At 38.8% G+C, this 25,383-nt stretch overlaps 1 protein-coding gene across 1 annotated transcript in view; it reads right to left on the reverse strand.

Moving 5' to 3' along the window:
• Nucleotides 1-25,383, reverse strand: part of Vps54 (VPS54 subunit of GARP complex) — a 91,373-nt gene that overhangs the window by 52,264 nt on the left and 13,726 nt on the right. Inside the window, exons 2-7 of the mRNA XM_036201333.1 lie at nucleotides 21,983-22,138; nucleotides 20,274-20,515; nucleotides 15,780-15,858; nucleotides 13,097-13,131; nucleotides 4,981-5,112; nucleotides 1,100-1,485 (exon numbers count right to left, since the gene is read on the reverse strand). Coding sequence (XP_036057226.1) covers nucleotides 1,100-1,485; nucleotides 4,981-5,112; nucleotides 13,097-13,131; nucleotides 15,780-15,858; nucleotides 20,274-20,515; nucleotides 21,983-22,118 — 1,010 coding nt within the window. The 5' untranslated portion in view covers nucleotides 22,119-22,138. The remainder of the gene's footprint in view (nucleotides 1-1,099; nucleotides 1,486-4,980; nucleotides 5,113-13,096; nucleotides 13,132-15,779; nucleotides 15,859-20,273; nucleotides 20,516-21,982; nucleotides 22,139-25,383) is intronic.

Raw genomic sequence — 25,383 nt, forward strand, 5'->3', positions numbered from 1 at the left:
AATTTTGCTGGCTTCAACTGGTCTATAAATAATACAATTTCACATAAAATATCCACAACTACAATCTTGAAAGTATTTTATGCGTAATTTTAAAGTCAAATTAGCTTTGTTTCTTTTTGTGTTGGTGGTTCTGAAGATAAAACTCACAGGGAAAGCAAGTGTTCTAACCATGAACAACAAACCCCTGCAGCCCAAAACCACCCCGTTTCAGAGGGGTGTGAGAGAGTGTGTGTGTGTGTGTGTGTGTGTGTGTGTGTGTGTGTGAGAGAGAGAGAGAGAGAGAGAGAGAGAGAGAGAGAGAGAGAGAGAGAGAGAGAGAGAGAGAGGTCAAGCAAGGGTGGTACTCCTCAAGCACCGTCTACCTTGATTTTTGAGACAATCTCTCATTAGTCTGGAACTTGCCAAGTAGACTAGGCTGGATAGCCAATGAGTCCCAGAGATCTTCCAGTTTCTGCATCTATTACCCTTACCAATTTTTTAAAATGTGTTTTCTAGAGAACTAATTTGGGTCCTCAGAGTTTCTTAGCAAGCACTTCTCCAACTGAGCAATCTCCCCAGCCCAGTTTTGGTTTTGTTTTGATAAAGGTAGTCTCAGGATGGACAGGTTTTATTTGTTTTTGTTTGTTTGTTTTTTTCAAGCACTATTTGGGATTCTTTGAAATTCAAGACACAAACTGAAAATCAGAAATCTTAAAAAGTCTTCAATGTAAACCCTTTAAAAAGATTGTTGTATATGTTTGTGTGTTTGTGACAACACGTGTGGAGGTCAAGTCACTGGGCTTGGAGGCAAGCGCCTTTACCCCTGAGCCGTGTCATGAGCCTACAAAAATCATTCTAAATAATTTAAAGCAGTCTGCTTACAAAGTGCTATTTTCAAATTATTTATTCCATTTACTAGAATTTGAAGTTAGCTTCTGTACTAAAATATCACTACTACTACTTTGTTTTTGTTTTGTTAATATAAGTAACATAATCATAACAGTACCAAGCCAATCAATCTGGAAGACTTTGACTACATCTACACTGTTAACACTGCATATAAACATTTGCCCTTGGGACATCTCTGGCATTACTTCTAATGGTTTACTAACAGACATACCGGAAGCTGTGAACGCCTTGAAGCTCCTGCTGCAGAACCTCCTGGGTTGTCGCTATCAAGTCCAATGCGCCAACAAATTCAGAAGTAGATAATAACACCTGCACTGTAGGCTGAGTTTGGTGCACAGTGGCCATTAACTTCAGTTTATTGTATACTTTAACACAATTGTTTCTGGTAAGTGCCAGTCTTAAAACATGTAGTGATCCTTCACACATAACTTTATCAATCTGTGCAATTTTATCTCGAAGCATTTTTACGGCCTGGGAAGTTTTCTTGAGGTAGTCCTGCAATTCATGTTGAGAGGTCATTGCATGAAAAAATGCTTCCGAACGTAGAGAGATCTGGTGAGCAATGTTTACTTCCACAATATCCAGATAATGGCTCAGCTTCAAAGGGAAGAGAAAAATCAGATATGTCTTAAGTATATCATTCTTGACTATCCAAATACTTTCTGAAAATGGTAAAAATGTTTCTGCAAGTATTAAGTTCTACTGTGTGAATTGTTGGATTATGGGACCCTTGGAATCTGCACACAAAATGGGAATCAGAAAGTGCAGCCCAAAGACAGGTAAATGTGAGAGCAAAGAATAGAAGTTTCCTTGCTGCTTCTTCCTTTCCAGGCACAGCTACCCTTTAAATACTATCTACTTCTCACAGCAAGCTCGGGGGGTTAATGGTAGTTTGAGTTCTAAGATTTCAGAGAAAATTATCTCCTTGGCCCCCATCAACATCATACATCATTTATCTAAGTAGATGGCTATAGTTTACACTGAGCTTTTTCTTCTGTATACTGTCACATCTATTTCACATGCATGTATGTTTTCTAATTGTAACAAGCTTCAGCTATAATTAGCATTCTTGTTTTACAAATGAGAAAATGCAGAATTAAATAACCTGAATATAGTCACATGGTTAGCAAGTGCCGAAAATAAAATAGAAACCCATGTCTGTCACTCAGCTCTTCACCCTGCACGCACTGTTTCAAAATGGTAGTAGACCGACTGTTGAGTCACATATTACATACAACGATTCATTTTGATGCTTTCTTCAAGGCTGCTTATTTTATATTTCTAAAATAATTCTTTTATCTATTTGAAATTTTTACTCCAATGTCTTATACTCTTAGAAGAGTGTTAATGCCTTAAGTAATTAGCTCATGTATACTATAATACTGCAAAGGCTAACTCTTACTGTTGTATATTTGATATGCTTTCTAAATTTCATCTGGAACTCTGAAATGGATTGCTTCCGTCACTATCAGTCCAATACACGTCTACTGAACCACAGGGCTACCTTTTCTTTCCTTTCTTTCTAAGAGATTATGGCTCTTTTTTTTTTTTTTTTTTTTAACTACAGTATCTCCATTTCTTTTAGTTGTTACTTTCAGATTTTGTAACTAGGCACTATTTCTGAACTTCATACTATTAAAAGGATTAATGAACTTTCAGTAGCTATGATTTAAATGATTAGAAGGTATTATTTTCAATAATGGTCATTTCCTTAATCTTTTTAACATCTAATGGGTTACAAATTAAGGAATTTTATAGTTTGTCTTGAGCTCATACCCTTTTTCTCCCCATCTTCAATACAGCTACTCACATACTGAAAAAGCAGCATGAACACACACAGAGTAAAACACATTTATATGCTCAAGCGGACTCGAATCTCAGAATGGCAAATGATGAACAGATAACCCTCACTTATGCCTTATATGATGTTGCCAATCTCTGGACTGTTAATAATAAGTCTGTAATTTTAAAGATAAGCTAAAAAGAAAAGAAAAACAACTTTGTTCCTATGTACAGTGTACTTCCCCCATCTCCTGCAGTGCTGAAGATCAAACCCAGGCCCTCATATATGGGAGGCTCACTCTACCACCAAACTACATATCTAGTCCCGATTTGTTTTAAGGAAAGTCTTAAAACAAAAAGGTGTATATATATTTTATTTTGTGGGAGAGAGGTGCACACATCACAGCCTAATGTAGACCTCATCCCTCTCCTTCCGCCATGTGATCTCAGTGCTCCACTGCAGGCAGGCAGGCTGGGGAGTTGCATCTTTGCCCACTGGGTCATCTCATCCAAGAAAAAACCTTCTTAATGAAGACACAGGGCAATGGCTGCATTCCATGCAGCTCACCACGCCCAAGACCAGCACTTGGGTAACCCAAAAGAGGACACAGTATGCTTTAAAGTCAGCAGGGAAACTCTCTGCTCCACTACAGGAAGTGCTATCTTTAACTCTCATTCCTACTCCGAGAAAGCAGAATGAAAAGGAGTGTAAAGACAACAGACCTGACTCTGACTTAAAAAGCTTTTAATTTCATCACTTTAGTTACTTCAGATATTCAGGAGAAAAGAATTTACTATGAGTTTTAAAGAGTTGGAATTCATCAATACTCCAATAATTCACTCTTTTCAAAAGTTAATACTTTAATAATTTCTTTCCTATTAAGCTGATCTAAGGGAAAGAATTTTTAAAATACTCCTAAAGTATATGTATAATTAATAATGTGGGGTTTTTCTGGTTTTGCTTTTTTTTTTTTTTTTTTTTAAGGTATTATTCTACCAGAGCATAAGACTCTAAAATGTGAAAGTGCAGTCTGGGAATAAGGCAACATATATCATAAGCCACTGTTTATAAGCAGTATGAATATTTATACACATATTATATATGCTTGTATGTATTTTCATAAGTGGAAATTTCTAAGGAAAAACAATGATCTTATTTCCATTTACAGTTTTGAGTAAAGGAATACACATGGTTCTTCCCCACAAGTCTGCTCAGGCTCCCTAGTCTATTCCTCAATTCCTATGGAGAACTGGACCCAGCTGACTGAACAGTCTTCTTGAGAGGCTTTCAGAGGCCAAGCAACGCCACAAGCATGAGATAAATGTCCTTAAGGGTTAGTCTGTTTTAGAGGCTCTAGGCTAAGTCACTCAGGTCTTACAAGATTCTTGATAGGCCTGGAGTTCTAAATTAGAAACCACTCTCAAGATGTTTACCCGAAGAGACAGCAGCAGAGTAAAACTGAGGACTGTTGACCAATGAAATACGAAAGACTGGGCTTTATAAAGCAAAAATACAGTGTGGTAGGGATATCATATTCTAACTAAAACATTTTGCTTCAAAACAATGATCTTCAATATGAAAATTGAAGAAAATAGCACTTCACAAAGTTGGTTCACTGTTAGAGTTAGCTGATAGATAACTGAACTATTTGGTATAAATGCAAAGCAATTTGTTAACTAGTATATTCTCTCCACTACAATTCCACCAACTTAGGGCCGGAGAGATGGCAAAATCACTTGCCACCTAAGCCTGAGGACTTGAGTTAAATGTCCAGAACCCACATAAGGGAAGGAGAGAACTGACAACACAGAGTTGATCTCTGACCTCTGCACCTGCACAGTGCCATGTACCAATCCTTCCACACATATCTCATACACATACAGTAAGTTTTTTAAAGTAAAATTCCACCAACTTCTATTTTAGGTAAGAAGCACTCAGTAAGCTTTTCCTTTTCACAATCATAACTTTATTCCACTGAGTTAAGATGCCACTAACTAATCCATCAGTTAAAATCAGAGTTATTATTAACGATGACTGGCAACAAAAATGAACTTAATGGGTAGGAGAGGTAGTTAGTGGTAGAGTTCGTGACCTAATATGGATGAAGCCCTAGGTTCAAACTCAACACCAAGAAAGAAAGCAAGAGGAAGGGAACAGGAAAGAGAAAGAAGGGAGAGAGAGGGCTGGGAAGGGAAGAGAGAGGAGGCGAGAACTAAGGTGAAGCATAATATAGAAGTCTGAACTCTAGAACTTAGTACCACCTAACCAGAATGAAGTTTGCTGTATGGAAAAAGTCAGTGAGAAATTACCTTTTCTTGAAGCAACTTGGAAGAAGCTGCATCACGATTCCCTTTTCCACCAGCAGTATTAAAATGAGACCAGGGTAAAACTGAATTAAAAGTTAAGGAATCATCCAAGGCAAAATCTGGTTTCATAAAAATCTATCAAAAAAAATGCATTGTCCCCAATTAGTTAAATATCTTCTCTACATCCATTAGCTCTTACAACATTATAATACCATTAAACAAAATTAACTTGGATCTTAAATATGAGAGGCAAAAGCAAAAATCTCAATCACAAACACTATTTCTCACCAAATTAAAATGCTCATGTAAGACAGAAAACTGGGGCTGGGGAGATGCTCAGCAGTCAAGAGCACTTGCTGCTCTTGCAGAGGACCTGAGTTTGGTTCCCAGCACCCACACAGAAGTTAACAACCATCTGTAAGTCCAGTTCCAGGGGTGAGATGTCATCTTCTGATCTCCACAGGTGCCAGGAACACATGTGGTGCACACACATAACACAAGAAAAACACGCAAACATACAAAATTAAATAAACAAACCTAAAACACAACAAAACAGAAAGAGAGAAAAATGTAGCTGAAGTGGTAGAGCATGCTTGTAATTCCAGTCTACAGGCAGCCTGGGCCACACAGTGGGCTCCTATCTATAAAAGTAAATAAATAACAAAGGAATAAAGATAGAAAACTGCTTTTGCCTTGACCAGTGTGAATCGCTGTAAGCCTGCATCAGTGAATCCAATCATACATCACATCCAGCCAACAGTTTTTAAAAATGTCAAGTATCAGTTTTTCTCAACTTCTTTCTCCTGCTAAAAATCCCTTCAGAAATGATGTTCAGAATACACAAAAATCTAGAACCCCAAATTCAGTCACGATGAATGTTCCACCCCACTATCCACATCCAGCTAGACAGTGATTTCCTAAGGACTTCCTGCACCTTCTCTCTTCACCTCCTCAGCACTAAGCAACTGAACTCCGCAGTTACCTCTGGTTTCCAGGAATTGCCTGCTAATATACCTGTCTCACACAGAGAAAACCTGTATTGTGCCAGAGGTACCAATCTATTACCTTCCCTGTTTAAAACTCTCAGTGATTTCTATCCATGAACTCAGTATAAGACCAAATAATCTACAAAGCTTCTAAATTTCATCATTTACTGGGGAGATAGGAGGAGGGAGGGCAGATTGTCCCCACTTGCCTCTTTAAACCTCTATCATTGCCCCCCCCCCCCCGTGTATACATTACATTCTAGCAGTACAAATCACCTTCTATATTTTCTTAGGCTTAACTAACTTGATATCCTTCGGCCTAAAATGCCCTTTCTTGCTTATCTTCCTGAAGAACAAGACCCAGTCAAAACAGTAAAAATATTTCTCTATGTATAAGTCAGACAATAATCATCCCACCTCTGAAGACAAGTATATCATATACAATTAATCATATATCCCAAATTTCAAAAATTATTTAATATGCATCCATGACGACCACATTCTTACAGTTTGACTTATTAATAGCCACACTTATCAATCACTGTGTTCCCTAATATCTAACAAAGGGCTGAAAACATATTTTAATTTACTAATATTTGTATTTCATTTACTAATCCATTACATCTATATAAAAAAACTAGTATGAATGCAATAAGGAAAAACCTAATATGGAGTAGGAATAAGTTTTCTAATCCATGCTTTAATGTTATAATTAAAAGAATGAGTTCAATAAATATCTATTAACTGTCTATTATGTTAGGTATTAAGGAAGAAGTAGAGATAAATTACTACCCAGTTTCTAATCTCAAGAATTATCAATCCAAGGAGTGTGATAGAGTGTGAGTGTGTGTGTGGGGTGTGTGTGTGTGTGTGTGTGTGTGTGTGTGTGTGTGTTTGATGTTGTGTACTCTTAGGTTCCCCATCAGGTAATTCAACCGAGAATTGAAATTATTCAGAAAAAAGCTTCTGTATTAAGCACATACAGGCTTCTTTTCCTTGTCAGTAAACCTAAACAATATAGTACAATAGCTATGTACACAGCATCTATATAGTATGAGGTGTTGTAAGTAATCTAGACATGTGTACTTAGAACACACAGGCACATATGTGCAAATTTCATGCATACATAAGGGACTGGGGCACTGGCACATTTTGGTATTGCGGGAGGAAGGTTTCTGAAGCCTATTTCTTGTTGATGCTAAGGGGCAATATATAAATATCTTGCAAGAAGAGCAATTTTCAGCGGGGTGGTGGTGGCACACACCTTTAATCCCAGCCCTTGGGTGGCAGAGGCAGGTAGATCTCTGTGAGTTCAAGGCCAGCCTGGTCTACAGAATGAGTTCCAGGAAAGGTACAAAGCTACACAGAGAAACCCTGTCTGGGGGGAGGGGGGGGAGGAATAGCAATTTTCTTAAGGAGCAGGTTCCCTAGTGACTCCTTTGCCAAAAGGAGTCAATTGTGTTCAGTTGGAGTTGGAAAGAAGAAGAAAACACATGGAAAAGTGCCTTTCAGAATAAATTCTAAAGGATTTAAATACAGGAGTGGGGTGGTGGGGAAGGTCTTCCAGGTAGAAAAAAGAGCTGAGGTTCCCAAGAGACGGTGCAAGAGCAGCAGCACAAGGGACTGGCCACACAGGCAACCGTTCCCAGTGCTGACCGACAGCCTCAACTCTTTTCCAAGTGCTCCTTCCCTGTCTTTCACCCTGCTGTCTCTCTCTTACTTAGTAAGGGTCCCAACCCTCCAGAGAACCCGATGAAAACAAGACACTCCTCCAGAGGTGGGGGCTGAGGTATATATACTACTCAATCCAACAAAGTCCATAAGAAGAAACTACCTCTTAGTAATCTGCAGGAGTGGTAAAATCCACAGTATTTGTGATTTTAAAAGGAGACACACCTACAAGTTAGTGATGAGGAAGAGACTACTAATGTTTAAAAAGAAAAAGAGAGCCGTAAGTGAATTTCCTGTGTGAATTTATTGTCATTTTAAAGACAGGGATACAAGCAGCCCCGAGAGGCACTCAGGAGAGCAGCCTTAGTCTCTGGGGGAGGAGGGCTGAGGAAGGTGAAGACAAACAGCACTTAATGACATCACAGCAGAAGACTCCATAATCCTGGAGGGAAGGCCACTAGCCAAACACTAGCCAAGAGCCATTTGGAGTCCAAACTAGACTTGGCCAGAGAACTTCTCCATGACTCAAATACGATGTAAAGAAGCAAGGCTAAGAGCTGCAAGGAAAACCCTGGCACCTCACAAAGACAGGAGAATCACAGCAACTTCGGCCACCCTAAAAGCCAGGCAACCCGCACGGGACTTTTCAAGTCCGGAAGTAGGCAGCTGCCAGCCAAGAGCACTCTGCCCAGAGCAGCCCTCGTTCAGCTGCTCAGTACACACAGTTGTTCTGGCAAACGCACATGAGGGCAGCTTATGACTGCAGAGCCAGCACCGTAGTCTTCAAGGAGTCCTACACGGGGAGGGTGAGTGTGTAGGAGAATCCACTTCTATGAGGCGGCAGCTCGCTCTCTCAGAGAAACCCACACTCACGCTCTTGGTGGCCCTACTTTACCCCAAGTACCTCATTCCTTCTCTTAACCTTCCTGCTTACCATCTGCATTAAAAGTGTCTTTTAACAAGCCCCAAACACACTTAATAAATGAGCACATTCCCTGAAAGACCAGATGACCAAAGAGCAGCTGGGAGGGAATCGGTCAGGTCTAACCCAGTGAACCAGCCAACCGCCAAAACTAAGAGGGGAGGAGGCAAAGAAATAGCCATAATCCAGTCAGCCAGACCTCATGATAAAATCATAGGGATAACAGGCTGATTTTTAAAAACGATCTCAAATGTAAATAAAACTGAGACCCACTCAACTAGCAAAGATGCCTAAAAACTGAATGTCGAAGAGTGTACTCAATCTACCAAGCAAACAGAGCCAATAAACAAGCAGTAAAAAAAAAAAAAAAAAAAAAAAGTTATTTTTATATCTGAGAAAAATAGATTTCAAATAAAAACAAATCAGCAGAGCTAAAGGAGGACACTCAGGGCCCGGAAAGATGGCTCAGCAGTTAAGAGCATTTGCTGCTCTTACAGAAAGGACCTAGGCTCAGTTCCCAGCACCTACATTAGGCAACTCACAACTGTCTCCAACTCCAGTCCCAGGCAATCTGATGGCCACCTCTGGCCTTCACAGCCACCTGCTGTGGTGATATTTTGTTGTACTCTAATAAAACTTGCCTGAAGATCAGAGGACAGCCACAGAGTTAAACACAGAGGGCAGGCAGTAGTGGCACACACCTTTAATCCTAATATTTGGGAAGCACACATGCCATTAACCCCAGCACTAGGAAGGTTGAGATAGGAAGTGAAATGGTTGGGCAGAGAAAGGCATATAAGGTGTGAGGAGACAGGAACTAGAGGCCTTTCGGCTGAGGAGTCCGAGAATTTCAGTCTGAGGATTCCTGGAGTTGGTGAGGTGAGAAGGCAGTGGCCTGTTCCTTTGTCTCTCTGATCTTTCAGCATTTACCCTGATATCTGGCTCCAGGCTATTATAAGACCTTTTAGGATTTGAGCAACAACATGCACATACATACCACACAAACACACAAGCAGACACACACACTTTTTTCTTTCTTTTTTGGGTTTTTTCAAGATAAGGTTTCTCTGTGTGGCTTTGGTGCCTTTCCTGGATCTCGCTTTGTAGCCCAGGCTGGCCTCGAACTCACAGAGACCCGCCTGCCTCTGCCTCCCGAGTGCTGGGACTAAAGGCATGCACCACCAACACCCAGCTATCACACACACTTTTTAAGAGGACACTGAGTAAAGGGAATGATTCACCAAGAAAAACTTAACAATTATAGCCATTTATGCACCAAAATTGGGTGCTCCCAGGTACATAAAATGCTGAAAGACAAAGATCACATAAATCCTGACATGGTAACAGTGGTAGAGTTCAATGCCTTACTCTCATGTCTACACAGGTATCCCAAATGTAAAATCAGCAAAGAAATGTCAGTTACACCACGGATTGCCTGTATGTAACGACTACTATAGAACAGTCCAACCAGCGTGAGGGAATGCACACTCATCTCAGAAGCACATGGAACCTAAACCGACCACATCGCCATTAACAAGCTCAAGCGCACACACTGAGAGGATTCCTTGTATGCTATCCACTGTAGAATGAAAGTAGAAATCGGCAGTATCAAAAACTTCAGAAAGATCACAAATGCTTGGAGACTAAATAATACAGTTATGAAGGACAATGGATCATTGAAGAAATGAGGGAAGAAATTTACAAGTCCCTAGAAACAAAAGAAAATGAAAACAAACAACCTATTTGGTCCTCTGGAATAGATGCAGGAAAGACACCTGATAAAGTTTAACACACTTTCAGGATAAACGTATTGGAAAAATTATCCACAGACAGACTATACCTCAAAATAATAAAGGGTATACACGGCAAACCTGCAGCTAACATTATACTACATGGGAAACTACTGAAAACATTTCCTAAAATCTGAAGCCAGATATGGGTGTCCACTGTCTCTTACTCAATATAGTGCTCAAAGTCTTAGCTAAGTCCCCAAGACAAAAGAAAGACAGAAAAGGAATAAAACTAAGAAAGGAAGATCGTATTTCTATTTTCAGACAATTCTATACTCAAAAGCCCTTACAGATGCTACCAGAAGACTTTCAGAATAAACACTTTCAATGAAGACGCAGAGTACAAAATTCTAACATACAGCAACAGAACAAACCAACCAACAAACAAAAAACACTATCTTTCATAAATACCAATAACAAACTTGCTGAGAAAGAAATTAGGAAAATTAGCTGGGCAAGCTGGCACATGTGTTTAATCCCAGCACTCAGGAAGCAGAGGCAGGTGGATCTCTGTGAGTTTAAGGCCAGCCTGGTCTACAGAGGGAGTTCCAGGACAGCCAGGATTGTTCCACTGAGAAACACTTGTCTCAAAAAGTGAAAATAAAAAATTAATTAATTAATTAATTATGATAATAGGAAAATAACCCTAATCACAATAGCTCAAAAAAATAAATTAAGTAGCTAGGAATAAAGCTAACCAAGAAAGTCAAAGATCTTTTCAATGAAAACTTTAAGGCACTAGAAAAATGTAAAAGAGACTAGGTGAAGAAAGACCTTCCTTGTTCTGGGACTGGCAGAATTAATACTGTGAAAATGGATATACAACTACAAACAACCTCAGATCCAATGCAATACCCATCAAAATCCCAAGTACACTCTTCTCGGAACTAGAAGAAAAAAATGCATTCATATGGAAACACAAAAAAGCACACACAGCCAAAGTAACCCTTAGCAAAAGAACACTTATAGCAGGTATCAGAATAGCTGAGTTCCAACTGTGCTACAGAGCCACAGCGGCACAGCCAGCAGCACAGCACTGGCACCAAAGTGGACACTTAGGCCAATGAACAGAGCACAGGACAAAAAAATAAACTCACACAGCTACCGCCATCTAACTTCTGGCAAAGCTAAGCCATCAAAGATGTACACTGGAAAAAAGACAACCTGGTCAACAAACGGTACAGGAGAAACTGGACATCCACCTACAAAAGAACGCAAACAGACCCATAGCACTCACACTGAACAAAACCAAAGTACGTCAATTAATTTAAACCCTGAAATACTGAAGCCGCTGCAGGAAAACAGGGGACACACATCAAGATCTAGACATAGCAAAGACCCTTCTAAACAACCCTCCAATCATACTGGAAATAATCCCAAGAATTAACAAATGAGACTACATGAAATTTAAAGTTTCTGCACAGCAAAAGAAACTATCAGCAGAATGAAGAGACATCCTACAGAGTGAGAGAAAATCTTCGCCAGCTATACTTTAGACAGGAAATAAGTATCTAGACTATTTGAAGAGCAAATTTTAAATACCCAAATCCAAAACTGTTGAATAATGAGTAGGATAATTAGATGAATAGATGGTTTGAAAGAGAGAAAAAAAGACAGACAGCAGACCAATCAGTACTTTAAGAAAGTGTTCATCATCCTTGGCCATCAGAGAAATGCAAATTAAAACTACTTTGAGATCCTAACTCACCCAAGTCAGAAGTCCGAAAAAAGACAACAAATGTTGCCAAAGATATGGGAAAAAAGAAACCTTTATTCATGTGGTGGAAGTAGGACGCAGCAGCCATTAAAGAATCAGTATGGAGGCTTCTCAGAAATTAAAAACAGAACTAGCCATATGACCTAGCTATACTATTCCTGGGCAAATACTCAAAGGACTCAACAGCCCACCATAGAGACACCTGCAGATCCATGTTTATTGCTGAATTAGTCACAATAGCAAGGAAATGGGGCCAACGTTCCACCAAACAGAGAAAGGAATAATGAAATGTAGTATGTAATACATAAACACAAGAGAATTTTAACTACAATGAAAAGTAGAATAATGGAATTTGCAAGAAAACGGATGGCCCTGAAAAGTATACTAAGAAAACAGATGGACCTGAAAAGTATATTAAGAAAACGGATGGACCTGAAAAGTATATTAAGAAAACGGATGGACCTGAAAAGTATATTAAGAAAACGGATGGACGTGAAAAGTATATTGAGCAAAGCAACATAGACTCAGAAATTCTGACAAAAACTACACTCTCTCATATGCAGATCCTTGCTTGTAATGTTTAGACATAAATGGTGTAAGCAGGGACAGACATATGAAACCAGAAAAGAGAGGGGCTAAGGACATGGGGTAGTCAACAGGTCCTAAGTACAAGGAAAGAAAAAGGAGGCTATGAAGGTACAAGGGAGTGTCAGGGAGACGGGGTAACAAGGGAGGGGAGAATCAACAAAAGCAAATTTTGTTTCAAAATATCATAATGAATCCTACTATTGTGCATGCTGATTAAATATTTTACATAAAAACAAAGAGGTAAGAGTCATTTATCTGAAGAAATCTTCAAATTAAAGTAAAACATAATTACATATATACACAAATATATAAATATACACATACACACATCCTCAGAAGGGCAAAATAATCTCACTTGTCAAAAAAGAGTCAATTGAAAGATTCTTATAAGGCAAAATTAAAGACTAGATATTAAAAGTGAATTCTTATTTTTATGCTTCATTACCTTAGGTACTTGTTCCAGATCTGTCCTGGATTTATCTATGAAAAAAAAGTAAAAAGGGAAATACAATTTTTCATATTTGTTTTCATTTTATATTCATAAATATATTTGGAAAACTTTAATATTACATTGGGTTAACTAGGTAAATTTAAGTTTTGTCCTTCATGTATCCCTCAATCTACCTATGATCTCCACTACAGCAGGCCATACTGAACAAGACAAATGTTGCAAATAAACTTACCAGTTAGCAACAACAGCTGGATCCATTTCAAATCTTTCTGATGCTCTTTTCATTAAGATTTTGTAAAATTAGGTATGGTAGCTACGTGGTTTTAAAAACTATATTAATTCTAAAATAGAAAGATGAGGCTTTGTTACTGTTGTTGTTAATTACTTTTGTTTCCTGAGACAAGGTCTTGCTTCACTGCCTAAGTTGACCTGGAACTTACTATCCAGCCCAAGCTACCCCAAACTCACAATTCTCTTGCCTCAGCCTCTCAAGTTCTAGGAATATAGTTGTGTGTCACCATGCTCAACTAGAAATATTATTTTTATTTATTTAAAATATCTACCACTTCATCCTGAATTTTTGACCAAAGGCCGATTTTTGATAACTTATTAATTTTCTTCTCTGACATCTTAGTTTATGTCACTTACAAATTTATCTACAATAAATTTTGTCTTCCTCCTGCCCAGCCAATCTCCGATGACGTATCTCTTTTTTTCTCAAATTGGCCTCTCTGCACTTGGACTATACCCTGCATGTCTCTTCTCTAAGTCTGTTTTTATACGTCACCTTGCCTCTCCATAGCTTCAAATTCTTTCCTTAAATGAATTCTTTTATCTGAACATGGAAATATGCTTATTCTCTTCTATTTACAAAACTGAGAAGATAAAACCTAGGACCAGGAGTGGGTTGAAGCAAAATGTAAGGAAAGCACAGGTGTTCAGCGTTACACAAATGCCTCTCCTGCCTCACCCACTCAGCTCATCAACCAATCAGTACCTTACCTCATCCCTACTGACGTCAGCATTTCTTGTCCATGTCCACCCTTCTTACATAGTATCAAGGTTTCTGTAACCACTATTCTGCTCCAAAGGCTCTGTCTAAAAATCTGTCAAATTCTAGGAGACTTCTTAGCATGCAACGAGTGTTCTGACACTGTCACTTAGCTAAGACTCTCGTAGCTTTTCATTGCTACTGTGGAAATCACTGTTGATTTTCCTCTCTCTCTGACCACTTGTTATTTTAATCTCCTTCAAGAGTACCTCATTTTCTAGCTGCCCCTTAAGTGTAACCATTTCACAGTATTTTATCATTGGTCCTTTCCTTTCATTATTCACACCCTATGGAAGTGATCCCATTGACACCCTCAGATTCAACTACACGCTCTGTTGATCATATTATACTTTCTCTGATATCAACCACCCACCATGCCTACATTTCAGCCTATATTTCTCTTTCGTGAGCTCTAGGTTGTCAACCAGATTTGTCTTTCATTGCAGACTGGCAGCTCAACTAGCCTCCAGCTCTTCCAGAATGCTTCCTGCCTCTCTCCCTGAACTGGACTCCCCACGTAGACAGCTGCCCAAGCATAAAATATAGGAGTTACCATTGAATCATCTTGTTCCTCTACCAAACACTGACTGATCATTAAGACCTGTGCCTAGGCTACTTAGCTATCTGTTCTAACTTCTTCTCTACTTCCACTGTCACTGGGGTCCCATCAGTTCTTACTTGTATTACTGCAATAGCTTCAACTATCTTCTCGTCTCCAGTCTTACCACCATATAATAACTTATTAACTGTTTTCATTATGAAATGTACAATTATAAATCCAACCACACCTGGCTAATAACAGTTTGTAGTCTGATACTCTCTTTAGAAAGAGTAAAATTACTAAGCACGACATACAAAATTCTCTATGACCTGACCCTTTGCCTAATCCTTTAACTTCATTTCTTACTCCTAGTAGAACCAACCAACATATGATATGCTTGCAAATCTCTGGACATGCTTCATTCTCTCTTGATTCTATGGCTTTGTATACACTGTTCTTGTGTGTGTGTGTGTGTATGTGTGTGTGTGTGTGTGTGTGTGTGTGTGTGTGTGTGTGTGTTCATTCATATTCATTTCTAGGAAACGCATAAGCCCTACCAAATACATAAATGTTTCAAACTAGCTAATTTAAAACACAGGTCATAATCACCAACTATGGGACACTTTCTTAAGCTTAGCAAGAAAGGGTGTGTGTGCAACCTTATGAAGGTGAAGTGACTAAAATATGGTGCTGCAATCATCAGTTCATTTCCTCAGACCCCTCGAGAGCCAAGACTTTCTTACTCTTTTATTTTTAAGCAACAGGCAATCCACCAAGCACCAAGAAATTAAATGTTTGTAAACTGAAGCATTACACTATTATCACAGTCATGATCATTCTCTAAGAAACTTGGTAAAAAAAAATTATGGTTTTAAACTGTAAAGTTAATTACTAGAAATAAAAGCTAGAAATACAGCCTAGCATACACAAGGCCCAGGTTTCAATATCTAGCACCACAAAAATACACAAATAATTTACTGAAAATAAAAACTGTAGATATGATAGAAAACAAGGTTCCAATGTTAACAATTTGATCTTTAATAGTTGAGCTGTGCTTATTATCTATAAATAGTATATATACATACCATGAATATGTAAAAGAGTCCTGTCAAAGGTGTCTTTAGGAGGACAAATATTCTTACATCTCTCATGAATCTTCTCTCTCTAATAAAAATACAACGAAGTAATAATCAGTGCTATGTGGAAACATGATTATTCAAAGCATCCACATGTTTTACAACATAATTAAAATATACCAAATTACTTCTGAAACTTAATATAAAATCACTAGCCTCTGAACTTAAATACAAATAGAAAAGAAACCAAACAACACTATGATCTGAGGGACAGCGCTACAGCTCAGTAGCACACATGTGTCTAGCTTGTGTAAAGCATCAAAATAATGAGTTTCCTTTCTTTCCAGGAATGGCATTAAAAGGACACACGGGAGAGTGGAAGGTGGAGACAAGGAAACACTTAGCCTGTAGAGTTCAAAGCTCTAGAAGCATTCTGTCAGTTACTCACTCACAGACTGTCGGGCACCGAATGAGAGCTCTTCTGCTCCCAGTCCTGCCGACACGGTCTGACAGTGAACTAGCTCTCCATCACACTAACAATGCACAGCAGCACCTATTCATTGTAACCTGCAATCTGTAGGTCCTATATGAAATACTTGAGAATATGGCTTATAAATCAGATATTATACATATTAAATGTCAGTAATATTCATCCTATTCCCATAAAATGAACAATGTAAACAGGGGAAATAAAATCAGCTATATTTAAATTAAGCTTATAAGTTTAAAAATATTAAAAGTAGTAATTATAAAACTATAAATACATATTGAGCTGGATAATGGCTCATGTCTATAATCCCAGTTACAAAGAGGCTGAAGTGGAAGGACCAGTTGAGGCCAGTTGGGCAACACAGTGAAGTAAGAGTTCAACACACACACACACACACACACACACACACACACACACACACACACACACACACAGTCAGCCTTTATTAATAGATACATATTTTCCACTGTGTCATTTGACTTTTTTAAAGACTGAAATGGTAATTGAGATATTAATAATAGTTACTTGCTGAGTTAAAAGTGAGTGATAGTCCATTTCAAATTCAGCATTCAATTCTTGCATTCAGAAAGCACAATTTAAAGAAGCATGCTGAGATGGGCATGGATCAACCTCAGTACTCAGGGTATACAGGCAGGCAGCCTTCTGTAAGTTTGCTCTATGAGTTTGAGGCCAGACTGATCTATATAGCAAGTTCCAGACCAGCCAGGGCTACAGAGTGAGACCCTGTCAGGAAGAAGAAAAGAGAAAGAAGGAAAAGAAGAAAGGAGAAAGAAGGAGGAAGAGAAGGAAGAAGAACAAGAAGAGGAAGAGGAAGAGAAGGAGGAGGGGGAGGAGAAAAGGAAGGAGGAGGAAGAGAAGAAGAATGTTGAATTGGACATTTGTTTGGATACAGTAAAGGTGTCTGCTTAAGGTTGGATGCTCTGTTATAGTAAACTGGAGACATGGGGAAAGTTCTACTCTGGATATGGATATATATATTTTTCCCCCCTTGAGAACTTTATCATTAAACAATCTCCCAAATGATTTAAGCAGAACTATATATGTTCTTTTTCTCTCAAAGTGTCCAGGGTGAGGAGGGAGGCCTATACTGGCAATTTACAACACTTCCTGAATTGCCTCTCTACTTGTATTTAAAGTAAAGTTCATAAAGAAATAGCTGGAACATTGTTTCAAAACCTGTCTCCCTCCAGGTGTGGTAATGCAACTGGTAGGCAAAAGCGGCAGATCTCTGGATTTGAGGTCAGTCTGGTCTATATTGTGAGTTCCAAGCCAGCTAGGGCTACAGAGTAAGACCTTGTCTCAAAAACACAGAACATCAGCAACTGAGCCTGGAAAGTGATATTCTCTTTCCACCTCCCCAAATTTTAATATACTTATGCTGATTTTTGTCTTTCTCTTTAACTCAATTGTGGTCTTTGAAGTCCATCAAACACTTTCTGTAACTGCAGTCACTTGCTGAGGTTAGTCAGAAATGTAGAGACACCACCACCAATGTCTAAACCTGGCAGTATCCCAACCTCAAAAATACAGAGCAGCAATAATGTTCTTATGGTCGGAGCCTTCCATGGAAAAGCCTGAGAGTTCCACAGCAGTATTCAACACTAGGAGACAGACGAGTGAAAGGGAAGATGTGTGTCTCCCTTGGCCTCGTACACCCTCTAGAAGCCAATGGAAGGAGAGAATAGATTTGGCCTACACGAAGCCAAATGTGTGTGTAGTAAGGACGATGGGCTCTCCTCCTGTACAAACTCCCCACTTCTAGCACCAAATCCTGTGACAAATCACTACAAAACAGATCCAACAATTACAGCTCAGACTTCAGAGTAAGTCACTATCTTCATGATTATCATCACCAGAAAAGGAGGCAGTAAGCTGAGGCAGGGTAGGATATATGAAGTTCTTTTTGTCTCAGTGACCATGCTGACAAGAAAGGATCAGTTTCTGTGGCTCTGTCCTTGAACCTGTCTAGGACAGTTTGGTTTGTTTCCATTTCTTCAGGAAGCTCAATTGTGCATCTTTTAAAAACCATTGCTAGCTCAATACCAAGTATCTTCCTTTTATTGGTATCATACAAGTAGATCTTTGCCCAAGCTTAGATGCCAGTCTGGACATATATAGTCTCAGCCACAGACCTAATCAGCACAATAGGCCTGTCAAACTCATCCAAAGCTTCCCCTTCACACTGTTCACCTGAAAGGATGACTGATGCCAGACTATGCTTTATTGGTTGAAACAGAAAGCTTAGGAAATCATTCCCAAGAGAACGGAGGTCTTTCAGTGGGCAATCCTCATTGTTTCCAAAGTCAACAAACAGAAGCCCAAGGTATCAGGATACAGGATCCACACCAGGAATGGTTTATACACAAGAGTATTGCTAGAGCATACCCCACATGCCTAGTCAAATCTTCAGGCAGAATGTTCTCATAGTCATAGTCATCTCATTGATAAGCTTATACAATTGTAGACTGTAGAGACAACGATTTGGATCCAGAAGTTGTTAGGATGTCAAAAATAGAAAATTAGGCAACAATGTACTGAAGTCATGACTGGGGATTCCCAAATACAGAAGCCTCTGGACTGGTACAGGTCCAGACTTCAGAAAGCTGTCATTGGTAGGCTGATCTCAGGATCCCTCTTCTGTTCTTACAACAGCAACATCACCACTTCCACTAGGGGAAGGACCTCCAAAGTATAGCCTCGGGCTATAACAATTTTCCACAAAACTTCTTCTCCAGCTTCGCCTGGCTGTTACTTCCTAATCTTTTCACACTGACTGGCTGCTTACATTAGACCCTGGTTTCTGTGGCATGGACAAGTCTCTTCTAAAGCTGATCATCTCCTGAAACTGTCCCCAGTTTCAAAAGCTTACTTGCTGCAACGACCTTCTGCTTCCTGAGATGTAGAAAAGTATTGATAATAGTAATACTCCCCCTTAATTCTTCCTCACAGCTAATTTTGGCTTCAGGAGCCTTAGAGAGAGAATGAACCACCTTATGGCCTCTCCGTATGATTCTGCCCACAAATTTCTGAAAAATTTACAGCTGCTAAAAACAGTGGCATGTTCTCTGTTGGGCTCTGACAGATTGTTGCTTTGGCCTTGCACACCTGAACAAGCAAATTACTGATAAGAAGCATTCACTCCACATGAATCCATCATGCACCTGTCTGTTTCCACAGCTGTTTAGTACTGGCTCATAGCCAGCCAAGATGAGTTTCATAGTCTCTGGAGGAACCCCATCTCTACCTTACTGTTGTTCTCTCCGGCAAGTCAGTCACAGTTCTCTGCTTCCTCCTATACAAGCAGTGATAGGTACTGTTGCACTTGTTGGAATCCAAAGACCTAGGGCTGTTTTCTGAATAGTTGGACAGCCTTGCCCATGAAGCCCACTCAGGACATGTTCTACTGGACTGGCTTACACCTAGTCTTCCAGAGTCAGACATCATGTGCCCTGCCTCTCATCTCACATGGCTTGCTTCTCCCTCTCACACCCTAACCTACTAATTCCCTAAATCTCACAGATCAACTGAGCTTTATAAAATTCATACAGCCATTTCTCCTTGGCAGGTAGGGTAGAATCCCACTGAATTTTAACACTAATAAAAATCACTACAAAACAAAGTAAAATAAATCTATTAAAATCTATCTAAAGAAACACAACCCAGACAACAGAATTTGTATCCATAAAAAATACCATGAAAAAAAATACCAGCCAGGAGGTGGTGGTGCACACCTTTAATCCCAGCACTCAGAGGGCAGAGCCAGGCAGATCTCTGTGAGTTCAAGGCCAGCCTGCTCTACAGAGCAAGATCCAGGACAGACACCAAAACTATACGAAGAAACCCGTCTCGAAAAACCAAAGGAAAAAAAAAAAAAAAAAAAAAAAAAAAGAATACCATGGCTTCAAAGCTTATTGCTCTAAAATCTACATGAATCAAACTAAAATTCTATTACTTTAGACATGATTACAACTAAATCCAAGACTAGCAGTTACCTGAGAGATTTCCTGTTGATATGCTATAAAATGTTCCTTGCTGATCTGTGGGAGGTAGAATGAAGGTGTGACTTCAGTGTCCACAAAGTCCAATCCCCACGTTTTTGTGAAGAAGTCGGATTCTCTCTTTGCTAATGTAGGGTCATTTAATGCTGCTGGGAGATTGACTTTGGAATGATATACAGTCCATCTATGTTGATCTGTAACTAGAGATGGGCCAACACATAAACTATCTGAATCACCTGCAAAAGTAAACAAGAGACCTCTGTAAAGTCGGCTCTATGTTTGGGAGTATATCCTAGAAAAATAAAAATGCTTATAGTTGATTTTATATGCAATCAAACTTTTTCTCCATGGTAAATTATTAATAAAAGTCACCCTGGTTAAATAATCCTCATCATCCAGTATCAATTATCAAAGGAATAAGAAACAAAAGATAAAAGACATGCAGAATTCGAGGGTTACAAATTCCAAAATGGGAGTATATATCTATTAATAAAAATCCTTCCATTAATTAATTTCTTTAAATTTTTCTCTTTTTCCCAAAAACTAAAAATACCTCAGATTTTCTTTTTAAAGATACACCTTTTTTTCCTGTTATATTATGGCAGGCACTCATCATTTAAATGTCCTTTGCTTGGCTTATAATCAGGTGACACAATGCTGCTACAGCATTAAAGGAAAAACAATATGCAATAATCCTCATTATTTACAGATTTGGTATAGAAAGTTCTATGAGCACCTAACTAGCACATAGTGAATTACCACTGCTGGGGTCACTGCCCCTCAGGTCATAACATTGTCATCAGTCAGGAGACGCATACCCTTATCCTGCTTATGCTTCTGGTTAAAGACACTTATTTGCTATCCATCAGTCATTACAATGTAGATTTCATGACTGTCAACATTATAAGCAGTGCTTGCATGAAGCTTTCTTTCTATATGTTTTCTCCATAAAGCACAGCACAACTTTCCTGTGTTTAGTCACGCTAGTCAGCATCTCAGGACTATGTTACAGGTCATTTTAAACAACAATGCCTCCAACAAAGTAACAACAAAAAAGCAAATGCGTAACAGTAAGTAGGCTGCATAAAGAATATTCGTGGGCCAGGTGGCGGTGGCCAGGTGGTGGTGGTGCATGCACTCAGGAGGCAGATGCAGGCGGATCTCTGTGAGTTTGAGGCCAGCCTGGGCTACAGAGTGAGATCCAGGAAAGGCACCAAAGCTACACAGAGAAACCGTCTCGGGGGGAAAAAAAAAAAGAATATTCATTGCTAGGAGCTGAAACAAGAAGGTTGAGCACTTGCAGTTGGGAACACCTGTATTAGGCAACTCAATTTTTTTTTTTTTTTTTACTGCTCTGTACACATCTACAAATACCACCAAAGTACAACTAATATTTAACAATGGAGTTAAAATACATTTTAGGGAATAGGAATATTTTTAAATACAGAATCTACAAATAATAAGGATTGATTATACTACATTTTAACTAAATAGCTTTCAATCTGCTCCTCCATTTTCAATAATTTTCCAGTTAACTCCTTTAATGGAAATTCATGAACAACTATATCCTAATTTCCCAATCACTTGTATAGTTTGGGTTTTTTAGCATTATAAAATTTACTCCTTTAAGGTTAAGTATATGAAATATGACTGCACTTTTACTGATAACACAAATCATCAGAAAAATCCTCAAAAGAAATTACCTGTGGGTTCCTGGGGACACACATCTGGCAGTGACTGCACAGGTCGAACATGTTTTGCTGGGTCTACCTCTTTTCTAAAGAAACCATCACTGCTGCTTCCTTGAGGCACTGGAGAAGATCTGTGGCTTGAAGCCATTGCATAAAATCACCACTCAACTAAAAATAAGAAACAAATAATAATTAATCTATTTATAGACATAATGAACATTGCAAATAAGCCTTTCAAAACTGGTAGAAGTTTTTCAAAAGCCCTCCAAGAGTAAATACTTGAATATCTGTTGTTGTAGAATATTATTTTATGGTGTTACTTCTGTTTATGTTGTAGTTTTTTACTATGCTGTGTTACTTTGCCTGTCTAAACCGCCTGACTGGTCTAATAAAGAACTGAATGGCCAATAGCAAGGCAGGAGAGAAAGGATAGGTGAGGCTCGCAGGCAGAAAAAACATAGAAGGAGAAGTCTGAGAGGAGAAAAAAAAGGAAGAGTAGCCAGAGGAGGAGAACACTAGGGGCCAGCCACTCAGCTACACAGCAAGTCACAAAGAGTAAGATTTACAGAAGTAAGAACAGGAAAATCCCAGAGACAGAAGGTAGATGGGATAATTTAAGTTAAGAAAAGTGGCAAGAAACAAGCCAAGCTAAGGCCAGGCACTTGTAAGTAAAAAGAAGCCTCCATGTATGATTTATTTGGGAGCTGGGTGGTGGATCCCCAAAAGACCAAAACCAACCAACAACAATCTGTGTTTAATTATGAAAGTTGTTCAGAACATTTGGTTTGCTAAGAAACTTATTTTTTCTTGTTTGAAAAAGAAATCCCACAGGTGAACATTCTTACTTATAAAAGTACAAATACATAACATTCTGTAACCAAAATATTAAAGATGAGACATGCCATTCATTCAACAAGATGACAATAATGACACACTACCAAAGTGGCTAGAGTGCATAAAGTTTTAAGTCTATTTTGTTGGGTTCAGATCTCCTCTCCAGACCTCAACAGCATAACCATATGAAATTCCTTAACCTATGTGTGCCTTTCCTCATCTATAAAATAGATGAAAAAGACTATCTCAAATATATCTGAAAAATTATGGGCATATATACATGTAAAGTTTAATGCTATCTCAATGTTAGTGTTCACAGATTAGCTATTATAATTATATATTATTCATATTATATAACTGAAACATAGTAATTATCATAAGATCATTAGGAAAAACTATAAATGAAACATTGCAACTCAGGGCCAAAGAAATATTATTTGATTGTTTTGTTATGAAATATTTAGAGATTATCTAATTTAAGTTACCTTATACTAGAGATATGTATAACAGGGCCCCCAAAATTATGTGCTGTTGTGTGATATTTTGTTTGTGTTCTGACAAATAAAGCTTGCCTGAAGATCAGAGGGCAGAGCTAGCCCTAGTCAACCATAGAGGCCAGGCAGTGGTGGCACACACTTTTAATCACAGCACTTGGGAGGAGGAAGCAAGAAGATCAGGAGTTCAAGGCCACCCTGAGCTACACAAGATTGAACCAGTCCCTCCCTCCCCAATTCGGTCTGAGGATTCTGAGAGGTAAGAACTGACTGTGACTGCTTCTTTGCTTCTCTGATCTTTCAGCTTTCACCCTAATATCTGACTATGGGTTTCTGTTTGGTAAGACTAATTAGGATCATGCTTCAATATACTATAACAAATTAAAACAAAAACAAAAAACAAGGTGGAAACCTGGCAAATGGGAAAGAATCGGAACTATGGGGCGTTCGTTGGAGAGACGGTTCAGTGGTTATCAGCACTGGCTGCACTTGCAGAGGCCCTGGGTTCAGTTCCCAGTATCCACATGGCAGCTCACAACCATCTGAAACTCCAGCTCCTGAGGATCCAACACCCTCCACAGGTACTGCACATACATAGTACACTGACATACGTGAAGACAAAACACTCATGCACATTACTAAAGAAACTAGGTGGTGGCACACGCCTTTAACCCCAGCACTCGGGAGGCAGAGGCAGGCAGATCTTTGTGAGTTAGAGGCCAGCCTGGGGCTACAGAGCAAGATCCAGGAAAGGCGCAAAGCTACACAGAGAAACCCTGCCTCGGAAAACAAACAAACAAACAAACAAAAAAAAAAAAAAAGAAAGAAAGAAAGAAAGAAAGAAAGAAACTAAATCTTTTTTTTTTTTTGAAGAGTCGTAAGAAACAGAGATGCAAAACTAAAACCCACAGCAAATAGCTCATCCACTCAGACTTCCAGTTTGCTAAAAACTGTATTTCTCAAGGTTACCAGAATATCTGTCTCAGCACTTTTAGTACACGAAACACAACCAGTCAACCACCCCATCTACTTAAGACAGTAAAAAATTCTGCATTGTGGGGCACATGCCTTTAATCTCAGCACTTGGGAGGCAGAAGCAGGCAGATCTCTGAGTTCACAGCCAGCTGGTCTACAGAGATAGGAGAAGGGAGGGAGAGAGGGAGGGAACGAGAAAGGGAGGGAGGGAGGGAGGAAGGAAAGAAGGGAGGGAGGAAGGAAAGAAGACACTGCTAAAAAAAAATAAACAGACTATGGAGTCTCTAAAGGTACAACTACAGACCAACTACTAAAGACCTAGCTTTCAGTTGACAAGAAAAAGAGGAACAGGTGAGTAAGGTTTAAACCTTATAAGGGGTAAACAATAAATCAAAACATAAGGAATTATATAAGAAAACTGGTCTGGTTATTATTTTATCAAGTCATTCTAGACTAAATTAAAAAAGAGGTAACAACTAAAAACAGTTATACTTGACTGAATCCTGTTCTTATAAAATGGCTTGGAACTTTTAATATGAATTGGCTATTGGATGGTATTTTGAAATCATTGATTTTCTTAGTTGTATTAACAGTATTGAAAATATCAGAAATGTCTTTATGCTTAGCATTAAAGATTTAGAAGTGATATATTCACTATCTGCAATTTATTTATTTTTTATTTTATTTTATTTTTTTTTGGTTTTTTCGAGACAGGGTCTCTCTGTGTAGCTTTGCGCCTTTCCTGGAACTCACTTGGTAGACCAGGCTGGCCTCAAACTCACAGAGATCCGCCTGGCTCTGCCTCCTGAGTGCTGGGATTAAAGGCGTGCGCCACCACCACCCGCCCTGCAATTTATTTTTAAATTACTGAGCAAAAAATTTTTGTAACAAATTTGACAAAATATAAAAACAAAATAAATAAAATATATTGAGAATTACATATTCTTTTGTTTTTTCAAATGAGAATTTTCAAAGAAAAAAATTTGAGGGAAGGAAACTACATATCTGTAAAATATTAATTAGTACAAAATGTAAGTATTGGGAACTACTCAATTTTTAATCATTATTAATCTATCTCAAGGTGGCATTGTTGGATAACTTCAAATATGG

The sequence above is a fragment of the Onychomys torridus genome, chromosome 10, assembly GCF_903995425.1.
Source record: "Onychomys torridus chromosome 10, mOncTor1.1, whole genome shotgun sequence".
In the NCBI taxonomy this organism is placed as follows: domain Eukaryota; kingdom Metazoa; phylum Chordata; class Mammalia; order Rodentia; family Cricetidae; genus Onychomys; species Onychomys torridus.